Below are 13052 nucleotides of genomic sequence, written 5' to 3' on the forward strand. Positions count from 1 at the left end.
TGATCAGCTGTTGTTAGAATGTATTTAATATTACTTTCTACTCGAGGATCTTTTTCTACGTAGCTGACGGCTGTAACTGTGCAGGGGCGCATCTAGCAAAGTTTAGCCAGGGGGGCCGATAGGGCATGAACAGAGAAAAGGGGGCACAAAGACATACTTTTCTTTCTTATTCTCATTTAAGATGTCTCGCTTTTAATTATTTAATATTTATCTGAATCTTACACCCAAAGTTTTAATCTGATGTAAAATGTATAGAAGTCCATTACTGTATATAGTGACTATTAAGTCTAATATATATACCCTAGTAAGCTATAGTACTTTTTCCTTTGGGAAGGTACCATCTGTGCAGTCTGCAATTTTGTTGAAGAAAGATGTTGAATCTATTTAATATTTCTTGAAAAATAATTGATTTCCGTGCATTTTTTTTTTTCACACTGCATCAAATTAAGGTTGATTACGTCGATTAAGCATCATGAGGTGGAGCGTGAGGGGTGGTTCCCTATTTTTTATTTATTTATTTTTGTTGTTGCTGGGAGTTGGAACCCTGTTAGTTAGCATAAATATTAAGCAACCTAAGTACTCTTTAAAATACCAGAATAGGGAGGATGGTGTAGGTTTAAGTTTATTAGATTGATCAGTATTGCTGAACTATGAAATATTTTTTTTTTTTTGCATACAGGTATAACAGAATAGCTTTAGTGTAGTTGTTGTTTTAAACTTGAGTATGAACTTATACAAAATGCAGCAAGATATTTAAAAAACAGTTTTGTTGATTAAAAAACACTATATCGGATTCATATCGGTATCGGCAGATATCCAAATTTATGATATCGGTATCGGTATCGGACATAAAAAAGTGGTATCGTGCCATCTCTAGTTTTTACACCTTGGTATTCAGAAGTATTAATTCTTTGTAGCATAGATTCAACAAGGTGCTGGAAAATTTGGCTTACATTGACATGATTTGTTGACTACACATCTGTGATGTGAATCTCCTTTTTCACCACATGCCAAAAATGCCATCTGAGTACAGCAAACTCATTGGTGTGTTCAAAAACCACAGTTTGAAGTTTTTATCCTGTTGGAATTAGCCATCAGATTAATACACTGTGCCCATAAAGGCATAGACATGGTCAGCAATGTTGCTATTAAGGTTATCCCCTACACCATTACACCACCAGCAGGAGCCTGAGAAGTTGTTATGAGCCAGGATAGATTCATGCTTTCATGTTTATGCAAATTCTGACCCTGCCATCTGAATGTCACAGCAGAAATTGAGATTCAGGCAGAGTTTTTTCAGTCTTTTGTTATCCAATTTTGGTGAGCCCATATAAACTGTAGCCTGAGTTTCATTTTAGCTGACACCTACTGCTGTAGCCCATCTGCTTAAATGTTCGACTTGTTGTGCGTTCAGGGGTTTTCTTCTGTGTACTTTGGTTGTAATGAGTTGTTACATGAGTTATTGTTGGTTTCCTGTCAGCTTGAAGCATTCTGGTTGTTCTCGGACCTCTGGCACCAAACAAGGCAACTGCTGCTTAGTAGATATTTTCCCTTTAAAAAAAACAACACTACTCTGTAAATCCTAGAGATGGTTGTGTGGCAAAAATCCCAATAGATCAGTTTCTGAAATACCCAAACCAGCCCATCTGGCACCAACAATCATGCCACATTTAGAGTCACTTTAATCATCTTCCTTCCATATTCTGATGCTCAATTTAAAGTTCAGGAGGTCATCTTTGCTATGTTTACATGCATAAATACACTAAGTTGCTGTCATGTGGTTGACTAGATATTTGTGTTACTGAGCCGTTGAACAAATCTGCTAATGTACAAATCTGCTGAGAGAGGGGCAGATGCCCCCCGGCCCCAAACTAGATCTCTGCTCTTACCTGTGTGTTCTATTTGAGGGGTGTATCCTGAGGACAGTATTGTAATATAACTGGCTACACTGAGGGCAATCACAAAGCAAGATCATCCAAATGATCCAAATAACTGACAATGCAATTTATGTTGTTGTGAATCACTACCTGTAATTTTTTTTACTATTATCCCCAGATTTGATGGGTTTCAGCCAGGGCAAAAGCTGAAGTAAAGTTTCACTCTGATCTACTACACTCATGTAATACTGATCTACTCTGCAATCTTGTAACTACAAAGCCACTGAAGAAATAAAGGAGAGATCAAAAAAATAAACCGAATGACACCTGATGTTTTAATGCAACCTTCACTTTTTATTTTGGTTGTTGGGAGTTTGAGTTAACACTGGTGCCAGATAGAATCCAGATAGCTGCAACATCTGGGCTTCATTTGGTCATGTTGCGGGCCAAAATGGGTTATGGCTAATTTAGCATAGGTCAGGGGAGGTTGGACACATTACCACAATTTGTATAAAAAAATATAAATAAATTAAAAGAAAGAAAACACCCCAAAAAGATGAAAAGAAAAAGTTTGGTGGTCACACCCACTTGAGCCATAACACATAATACATGAAAGTATCACTTTCTGATTATATAAATGATGTAAGCGGAAATCTGTAAAGCTGGTAGATGGTTATAATAGACCATTTGGTCTCCTAGAAATGTTGTTTATAGTTATACAATTATTTTTTAATAGCAGCTTATTTTCATAAATGAGCTGTTACCTTATTCTGAAATCTTTCCTTGGATTATTTTAAGTTGATTCCTTTAGTTTGATCTTAGAAGACATATTTGCTGCTCTAACAGTTCAGACATACCAAAGGGGGGACTACTAGTCCCTCTCTCAAAACGCTAAGTTGTTTTTAGTATTGAAGCAGGGAGGGGGATGATTGGTAAAACCTTTTGCTGGGGTCTTTGGTGTGGTCTAGTAGAAGCTGGCAGGGTGTAAACTGGTTTCCATAAACATCCTCAAAACGTTTCATGAGGCTCACAAGGCGCTCTGCACCAAATGTGTCAACAAATCTGAACGGACCTGATAAATGTAGGAATAACAAAAGGTCGATTAGCACCAACACAATCGATAACCATCAGTTTACTAATATAAATATCTAGTTCAAAAGTATACAAATGTTGGAGACATACCACCGTGCATGGGAGGAAACCCATATCCAAACACTGCTCCAATGTCTCCTTCTAGAGGGCTTTGTATTATTCCCTCCTGGAGACACATTAACGACTCGTTTATGCAGCGAGACAGCAGCCGGTACTGCATGTCGTATTCTGAAGAACTGCAGCAAACACATAACTTCAGAGAGACAGATCAGAACAGGGCAATTAGTAGATCAGACGAGAGGCTGTTTTCTTACATTGCAGAGGGAGCAGTCACTTGATGGTTCTTGAGAATTTCTTCTACTTCAGGATTCACACTCTTAGTCTTTCCATAGAGAAAGAATCCTTTTCCAGATTTACAACCTATAATTTAAAAATAAAGCATTAGAATCGTGTTTGTGTGAATGGTAAGCTGATCCTCAAACGTGTTCCTCAGTCTTAGAAACCTGTGCCCTTACAGGGTTAGATTTTAGAAATCAGGTAGCAAGATAAATCCATTTTTGATTATATTAAAGTCACCATTTTAGGGTAACAGTTCCTGTTATAGAAAAATTCATCTCAATGATATTCTTAACCCTTAATATTTAAACTAAGTCTGCCCTAAGACAGCTGGGATAGGCTCCAGCCCAAGAAGTCATAAATTGGAACACACTTCAGCATCATCTCCTTAGCTAAGGCAGAACACAAACATCACTTTTATCAGCAGTTAACAAATGTGTCCATTGTAACCTCTCTTTCTTCTTAGGAGTTCATGGTAGAGTCCATTTGACTTTTCTGAATGTAAAACTGATGTAGGTAGACGATGTCTGACTTTACATTTGACCACTCAAAATGCAATTCATTTAAAAAAATTTAATGTCTTTGATATGCTGCTTTAAGGTGGTGATGAGTCTCAAAGCGAAGTCAGAGAACAGAATGAAAATCCATAAAAGAATCAAATCAAATAGTAAAAATCAGTAATATCACTAATGCAATCGGAATCGCTAAATTCTCATCAATTCCAATACTTAGGCATGAGTGCGTGACAAATTAGTAGTGAGTAATAATGCCCCTATTTTAATGTGAAATGTTTTAACCTTTGAGGCCTTTTTCCAACATGGTCTTGACAATCTCCAGGCTTCCTCCTTCATAACGGGAACCGAAGGCTTTGCACAGCATCTAAATCCAACAATAAACACAGAATACAAAATCCCATCTGTCCCAAAAATCTAAATCAACAAAGTAAGTGAAAGATTACCTCTGAAATATGTAATCCTATGTCAACACCGACTTCATCAGTGACTGCGAAAGGTCCGACATTAAAACCAAAGCTTGTTGCCAGGAAATCGCTTTTTGTTGCAGTCACACCTTCCTGTGGAACAAAATGTGGGTTATTTTAAAGCAAATGTAAAAAGATAAAAATAAATGCTTTAAATAATTACTGGGACCTGATGCTCAACCATTTCTTTAGCAGGGAAAAATTGGCAACACTATTATTTCTCCAAGTCTTTGATTACCTGAAGAAGTCTCAGAGACTCCATAAGCAAGCAACCCATGCAGCGCGTGGTGTAAAAGCCCGGACCATCCTGTAGTTCAGTGGGTTTCGAGGCAGAAAGAGAGCAGCACAAGATGGAGACATGCACCAAGATATAATAGAACAATGAGCAAAATGACTAAGATGAAAATAAGATTCACATAGGCTGAAATACTGACTGAAGAACACTTTCAGAGTTGCCATCACCTTGACAGTGACGACAATCTTTCCCTGTTTCAGGGCCACGCTGACAGCAGCAGCCAGCGTGTCCTTAGATGTCTTATCTGTGGTGACAATCTCCACCAGTTGCATCTTGTCCACTGGGGAGAAATAGTGTATGCCAATCACCTGCACAGGCACATATGCAAATTGGTCAAACATCACACAGGAAATAAAGATTCTTAATAATATGTTGAGAAGCCATTATTTTAAAGCCACGATAATAATCACCAAGAAAGTCAAGTGAAAATTAAGGTAGAACTCAACTGTGCAAGCATGAATCAACATTACATTTTTTTTAAATTACTGTAACACTGAAGATATGTTGAAAGTAAAAGTTTGGAGCATTTCTGACTTTTTCAGGGCGTTTGCTGGCAGCAGCGATGTCTCTGACGGGTAGAGCTGAGGTGTTGGTCGCAAATATGCAGTGTGGTGGGGTAACCTGGGCGGGAGGGGGAAGAGTACATTTCCTTATAACTTTAGCTATCTGGACATTATTCTGGAAAGTAGCAGTAGCAGCCAAGATAGCCATAGTCAGCTAGTGAATTCACATTCCACATGCCAGTGATTACTTAGTAATGCAAATAAGTCTTAGACAGAAAATAACTGTTAAACAGCTAATATAGCTATGCTAGAATAATAATGACATAATACTACCTGCATGCAACCAAAAGCTTCTCAAAAATGATTGAAACTCCAAACAAGAAAAGGAAAGCCTCATCTACATCAATCCCACTAAGTTCTTTAACAGTTACTTTGGGTTGGCCTGAGAATTTTCTCAAGTTAAAACCTAAATTAAGGCGAGATTTCTCCAAACAGGTTAGTTCTGCACCAGTTCTTGCTCAAAGTAATTTAGAAGTTCTTAGATGCCCATTTATTGTAATACATTTTCAATGCCAATTTAACCACCTCTAACTAAAACAGTTAAAGACAGAGTAGTTCAAGCAAAACTGCACTCACTGCCTCCACCTCCTTGAGGACTTTATGTTTAATGTTGAGGTCTTCAAACACAGCCTCTATCACCATGTCAGCAGACTCAAAACCAGAGTAATCCGTCTGAATCGACAGATTAGACATAATGGCGTCACGCTCAAATGATATCATGGCTTTCTTCTTCACCCTGGTGTCGAAACTGAAGATCAAGAACATTTTGAGGAGAAAAAAAAAAACCCAAACAAACAAAAATACTTCAAACTGTAAAGCCACTTTTATTTTTCAATAAATAAAATAAATAAATAAATAAATAAATAGTACAGAATGCGTTTATATTACCTTTTATAAACCTTTTCATATCCTTTGCTGATGGCATCCTCTGTGGTGTCCTTTAGGATGCTGGTGAGGCCTTTATCTACAGATACCTGTGCTATACCTGCTCCCATTAGCCCTGCACCCAGAATGGCCAGCTTTCTGTTGCAAACATTTTGTACAGGTGTCTTACTACTATCGCTGAGGCAACTGTATATAGACAGCAAATGTATATGGCAACATAAATCACCCCTGTTTACAGTTCTTACTTTACTTCCTTTTCTGGGGGACCAAATCGGTTCTTCTTACACAACAAATGACCATTGTGAAGTCCAATCAAAGCTTTGGATTCAGAAGTCATCACCAACTTACCAAAGCTCTATGAAGGGTTAAAAGCAACAAGAATTTAACAAATACAATTAGTCTCTTTAACAACAACAAATCCAAAAACTTGATTATAGAGTCATCAATGAAACCCACAAGCCTAAACTGTTAAGCAGCCCATTCTCATTCCCGGGACATCAATTAATGCCATTTTGTCAAAGCTCTTGGCATGACTCGTTTAGGCCTAAGGTGTTCATTGGTGATGGGGCTTTATGCACATACTTATGGCATTAGTGAGAGGAGTCTGTCACTCCACATTCATCATTTGATGAATGAGGAAGGTTCCTGTTGTAACCCAAACTCTGCTCTTTTCCCAACACTAACTACAGAGTGAAAAAACAAAACAGAAAAAACACCCAGCAAAACACAAAAGGTCACAATGGTCAAAATGCAGCACATGTATGACATCTACTAAAAGGCCAGGAGGATTTTTTTTAAAAATCCATCTGACTGAGAAAAAAAAAAAAAAAATTCTGTTAGTCCAACTCACCTGAGCTTCAGCCAAATAACCTGCGTTACTGCCGTGCTCTATGCCAGTTTTAACACACTGCACATTAAAATAAGACAGCATGAGACACTCAGCAGCAACATCATGCGCTAATGTGTTTATCTTCACCCATAAGTGTACTCTTTACCTCAATAATCTGGAACGGAGCAGGGTAGAGGTTTTTAGTTTGTTTCTGGACTCTTTTAGTGACAGTGCTGTAGATGATCTTCCTCACTGGACCCAGGCCCGTGACTGTGTCCCACAGCTCTGCACACACACGTTTACAGTGACAGGTTTTCATTTTTTGTTGTGTAAATGTGTACAGCTGGTATTTGCCAATTAGAAGATACCATAGAAAGTTTATCAGTTAAAATTTTAAATGATAAAACTGAAATTTGACAACCTCCTTGAATTCTCAATGGTGTGTTTTGACACCTTAATGTAAAATCAATAAAGACGTGGTTTGACAACCACTAAAATGGGCTGCAGGTTTTTCTAAGGGAACTAGTAAGGCAGCGTACTCGCCATTAAGGGTACATGGGAGGTTATCACTACATTCTGATGCACACCCATTCATTTTGTTCAGGCCTGAAATATGACAGAAACCTCTGAAGACTCTGCCATTGCCGGTCCCAAGCCCGGATGAGAAAGGAGGAGGGCTGGGCGTGGGGCTAGCAACCCCACCCTGTAAAAACTCCAATTGCTACGGAAACAGCAAGTGAATCTCAGTATCGACTGAATCAGGGAGTTCAACTCGAATTGAGAAACCGCTTCCAGCTCCTTGCTGCGGAAGGAAATAACAACAAAAATCCAGATACTCTCTGGGATGAGCTAAAAGAGGCTGTGGTCGGTGCAGCAGAATCGAAGATTGGTCGCCGATGGGGCGGCTTTAAGGAGCGCTGGATCTCCGACCGTTCATGGGAACTTATAGATCAACGTCGCTTGGCAAAGTCAGTTCGGGACCAGGTGGCCTTTGACCCACATGCTTCTGCAGACCAGCGTGAGAGGGCCATGGCCACCTACCAAGACCTTGCCCGACAGGTCAAACGCAGCTGCCGGCGTGACAAGCGTGAATGGATCGAAGCTAAAGGCATCGAAGCCCAAGAAGCAGCCGATCGGAACGATACCCGAACCTTATATCGCATTGTACGAGATCTAACTGGGGCTCGTGGTGGCCGCGGTGTTCCAATCCGAGACAAAAATGGACGTGTCCTCCTTACTGCAGCTGAACAAGAACAACGATGGGTCGAACACTTCCGCGATACTGTGAACCAACCTGAGCCACCCCAACGGTTCGAGGCCGAAAACCTGGCACCTTCCATGGATCTTCTTCCTGTCGATATCGGACAAATCAGCATCACTGAAGTCAAGACAGCGATCCGACTCCTCAAGAGTGGAAAGGCCGCAGGCCTGGACGAAATCCTCGCCGAAATGCTGAAGTATGGTGGACCCCATCTTGAAGCCGCCCTTACAAGACTCCTAAACGCCTGCTGGTCAACATCACATGTACCCGATGATTGGACAAAAGGCACCATTATCAAACTTCCAAAAAAAGGTGATTTGGGTGACTGTAACAACTGGCGGGGCATCACGTTGCTGTCGGTACCCAGGAAAGTGTTTTGCCTCGCTCTTTTGAATCGGCTACGACACGCTGTGAACGAACGATTGCGAGAAGAGCAGGCTGGGTTTCGGAGTGGCCGGTCATGCGTCGAGCAAATCTTCACCCTCCGCATGATCATTGAACAAACATTGGAATACCAAAAGAAGATTTCTATTAATTTCATTGACTTCGAGAAGGCTTTTGACAGCGTCCACCGGCCGACTCTATGGGCTATCCTACGCCACTATGGAGTCCCTCAGCAGTTTGTAGATGCCTTTCGTTGTCTCTACTCCAACTCCCGTTGCTGCGTCCGGACGGATGACGGCTGCACAGCCTTCTTCAAGATCAATACTGGCGTCCGACAAGGATGCGTGCTATCCCCTTTCCTCTTCCTGTTGGTAATTGACTTCATCATGCGACGATCAGTTGACCAAGCTGGCATCGGTGTGTCCTGGCACGAAGCGCGTAATCTCACTGACTTGGACTTCGCAGATGACATCGCCCTGCTGGGCTCGACTCAGGAAGACCTCCAAAAGTTGACCGTGGCCCTGCAGAGGGAGGCAACGAAAGTTGGATTAAGAATCAGTGCCAAAAAACCAAGGTACTCCGAGTTGGCTATGCACGTGCCCGCATTCCTGTCATGATCAACCAACAACGTGCTGAAGAGGTGGAGAATTTTACATATCTTGGCAGCATCATCTCGAATGACGGGGTCTCTGATCGGGATGTCGACGCCAGAGTAGGGAAGGCAGTTGGTGTCCTGCGACGTCTCCGACCTATTTGGAACTCGACCTCCCTGAATGTAAGGGTCAAGATCAGACTACTGAACTCTATAGTCTTCCCTACTGCACGTTACGCTAGTGAAACCTGGCGCTCAACAAGTGCAATTATTCAACACCTGAACGTGCTTCAACAACGTGGCTTGCGGCGAATCCTGAGAATTTCCTACCGGGACCGAATAACAAATGAGGAGGTCCTACGAAGAGCAGGCACCTGCCCATTAGCCGATGTTGTTGCAGAAAGGCGCTTTCGCTTTGCGGGACATATTTTACGCCTACCCCCTCATCGCCCAGCTAAGATTGCCATGACATGGCGTCCACGCACTGGCAAGCGAAAGCAAGGCCGACCAAAGATCACATGGCGTCGAACATTTATGGACGATCTGAGAACTGTCGACATTGCCTGGGACGAAGCTGAAGCAGTCGCTGCTGACCGACATCGATGGAGATCACTAGCTGCCCGATGCGCCGCTCGGCGTAGGAGGAACTAAGTACTAAGTAAATACCTCTGAAGAGGGAAAGAATTAATCACCGGTTTGAAATGTGTTAGTAATTTTTTTTTTTTGTTTGAAGAGACCAAAGACATTTTTTATACTACCTGTGGGCATTTTTTTCCCTGCTGTATGGCCGAACATTTTGAAATTTAGTCTTTGGGAATTGACTTTCTTTTGGAGTCAGCCTCAAGTGGCCATTCAAGAAACTGCAGTTGGTGGCCCCAACCGCTGGGACTGAAAAAACAAGCCAGTTGCAAATGATTTCATGGAACAAATCCTTGGCGGTATAAAGACAACTGGGCTGAACACGAGTTCACTCACTCAGTCTAAATCTTTTTTCCCCTAGTAAGGGGAATCTTTTTGTTGGCCAAGTCATTGGCAACACCCACTGCAACTTCCTCAAGGTATTCCATCGTTCGTTCCTCTGGAGACTTCAGACCAGGACCTGAAATATAAATATAAAAGAAGCACAGAGAAAAATGAAACATGTCACTAATTGAAGGCTCAGTCTTGAGCTGCTAAAAAGTTTAATTCCCCACCACCCTCTCCCTTAAGATTACAACAGAAAAACGGTACATTCATTGAAGAAATGCCACATGTATAACATACCCAGAGGGTCCACAAGCTGGTCCACTAGACCCATCTTCTTGGCTTCGTCTGCTGTGATGTTCTTGCCTGACAGCAGCATATCAAAAGCTCCCAGGAGACCCACCTAAACATGTGCAACAAGCAGAATTGAAGACAGTGAGCTGGTATTGGCCCAAGTGAGAGTCTTGACCTTATTATACTCCTGTGTACTGCAGTAGCCACTAGCACAAGACTGCAGCAATGCTTTCAAGACTTTCACTGAGGAACTGATTAATATGAGTGTGTGCATTTATACCATTTTAGGTAGTCTCTGAGTGCCACCTGCTCCCGGCAGCAGTCCCAACATGACCTCCGGAGTCCCCAGGACTGTTTCTTTACTCTTCGTGGCAATTCTGTAGTGGCAGGCTGTTGCAAGCTACAGAAAAGTTACAAAACTGAGAGTTACTGCCCATTTTTTAAGCCAAATTGGCATTTTGACACAAACTGTTGTACCTCAAGGCCTCGACTCACGCATGAGCCATGGATAGCGGCGACAATGGGGACACGAGACTGCTCAATTCTCCTAAACAACTTCTGAGCTTCCTCACAGAGACTGGCGACCTCCTCACTAGTTGTACAGGACTGAAGCATACTGAGAGCAAAGAAAAGAAAAAAAATCAAGATAAATTACTCACTTTTCAATTAAGCATATTAAATTTGATCCATTTGACTTTTTTCGTAAAATACGTCCTGGTTTATTTGCACTTTTACACTTACAAAACAAACAAACAAAACAAAAAGCAACACAGAATACACCACACACATCAGAGACTGTGAAAGCCCTCAAAAGCCTACTTGCTATCTGCTCCAGCAAGGAAACAGCCGGGTTTGCCTGAAATGAGGACAACACTTTTTGAAGATCTATAAAGCCAGATGTCTCCCAACACGTCAGCCAACTCATGCAACTGCAGAGACTGTTTGTTCACCTACACACACAAAACAACAAAATTATGTCATTTCAAGAGTGAAACATGTAGTCAGAACTGTTACAAACTTAATCTCTCTCTAAGACGTGTACTGTTTCATATCCACAAACAGACGCACACACCTTCGATGCTGGGTCATTGAATTGTATAACAGCCACATCGTCCTTGTACTCGAAGCTGATATGTTTATGAGCTAAAAAAGAGAAAACAGCAATTAAAGAATGAGATAGATTACAATAATATTTTTTTGTATAAGCAGATATTTTACTCAAAAAAAAGTGAGAATTTTGTAACGCTTAAGTTTCTTTTTTTTTATAAAACTTTACTTCCCTTTACAACTTTTAATCTGTTTTATTAGATTTAGGCAATTCCATGCATACAGTTTCATGTTCTTAAGCACTGAATTTAAACTTTATTTTGAAGTATTATCTAAATTAACTGCCCAAATAATTACTGAGAGACACTTTGATATGACCTCTGAGGAATGGGACTTGCTTGTAGAAAGACTTTGGTTTAACACTCCAGCCTTGTTTTGCTTGTACTGTGCATGCATATGCTAATGAAACAGAATGGAGCAACATTGTTACCAATAGTTTCACATTATTCTCGTAAACTATAATGAGCAGTAACACGTCAAGCTATAACAAGATAGGAAAGAAAGTACAATGCAGATTTTAAAGATAAATGTTTGCAGAACAGCTGTGCAAAAACCTGTTTTGCTAATCTTTAACAAGCACTAAAGTATGCAAACAGTTCATCTAAATGAGTCAACACTATATGAATATTACTTTTGTTTAAGATAGCACATGGATGTTGGGGGAACACAGACCACACTAAATTAATACAGCTGAACCTTTACTAAAGAATCGTTGGTTCTTTAGTAAACCACCGATTTGTGATGGATGTGAGTGTACTCTTGGGTATTTGGTGCACCGATCATCATCAAAACCCTCTTTACCTGCCAAATGTGATGATACAGAGAAAATCCGTCTGGCATGACCTAAGAGCAGAAAGAGGCAATAAGAATTTTGAGTGCTCCTGAATAAAAAGGAGAGGCCCTTGACTTTCCTCTAGGACAAGTTTCCCCTAACATAAGGAAAAGAACAAGTTAATACAATTCTGCTAAAGTTAGTCGTGACTGAGCAGAAAGACAGAAATTAAGACAGTAACTTAGTATTGCAGCCCTGTATGCTGTTATCACCAAAAAACTAAAAACTCTAACATTAAACCTTTTACTACAACAGACAGTAAACACAGGCGTTACTAACGTCAGTGCAGAATATCTAATTATATGCCAGCTTTTAATAATTAATGTAATTAAAAATGTTTTACCCACAGTTCCATTTGAAAAATATCTCCCTTTACAACGTTTTTTTTAAACCACTTGAGTAATTTTTCAAGAAAAAAAAGCAAATTCTGAGTTATTATATTTTCAGTTATCCACTAACAGCTTGAGGTCAAATGCTACCATCGAGTACAAATTCGACAAAGAGTAAATTAAAACGACAAAAATTTAATTAAAGTACCTTCAACAACAACAACAAAAGATGAGTGATTTTAAATATACCTGACAATAAAGGGTGTTTGCCTGTTGCAAACTTGGAGAAAACACCTGCTGCACGAGTGACTGCCATTTCCACCTGAAGCTTTAGTAAAGCGTCAACCGCAACATACATACAAGTGCAATCAACAAAATCTATTACGATGACTGACCGGTGAGGGCGCAAGAGTACCGTTTAATATAGGCCGCCG

At 40.6% G+C, this 13052-nt stretch overlaps 1 protein-coding gene across 1 annotated transcript; it reads right to left on the bottom strand.

Moving 5' to 3' along the window:
* Positions 1-2210: 2210 nt before the first annotated feature.
* Positions 2211-13009, bottom strand: LOC113037643 (trifunctional enzyme subunit alpha, mitochondrial). The gene is given in 22 exon segments (XM_075410349.1): positions 2211-2949; positions 3060-3205; positions 3284-3389; positions 4103-4184; positions 4264-4377; positions 4523-4591; positions 4747-4887; positions 5114-5200; positions 5719-5890; positions 6031-6165; positions 6273-6382; positions 6878-6934; positions 7023-7141; positions 10069-10087; positions 10089-10192; positions 10357-10459; positions 10631-10750; positions 10828-10966; positions 11170-11300; positions 11423-11493; positions 12259-12300; positions 12868-13009. Coding segments are annotated over 22 exon segments (2346 nt in total). The 5' UTR covers positions 12977-13009; the 3' UTR covers positions 2211-2779.
* Positions 13010-13052: the final 43 nt, after the last annotated feature.

Source organism: Astatotilapia calliptera, chromosome 15 (genome assembly GCF_900246225.1).
Source record: "Astatotilapia calliptera chromosome 15, fAstCal1.2, whole genome shotgun sequence".
In the NCBI taxonomy this organism is placed as follows: Eukaryota; Metazoa; Chordata; class Actinopteri; order Cichliformes; family Cichlidae; genus Astatotilapia; species Astatotilapia calliptera.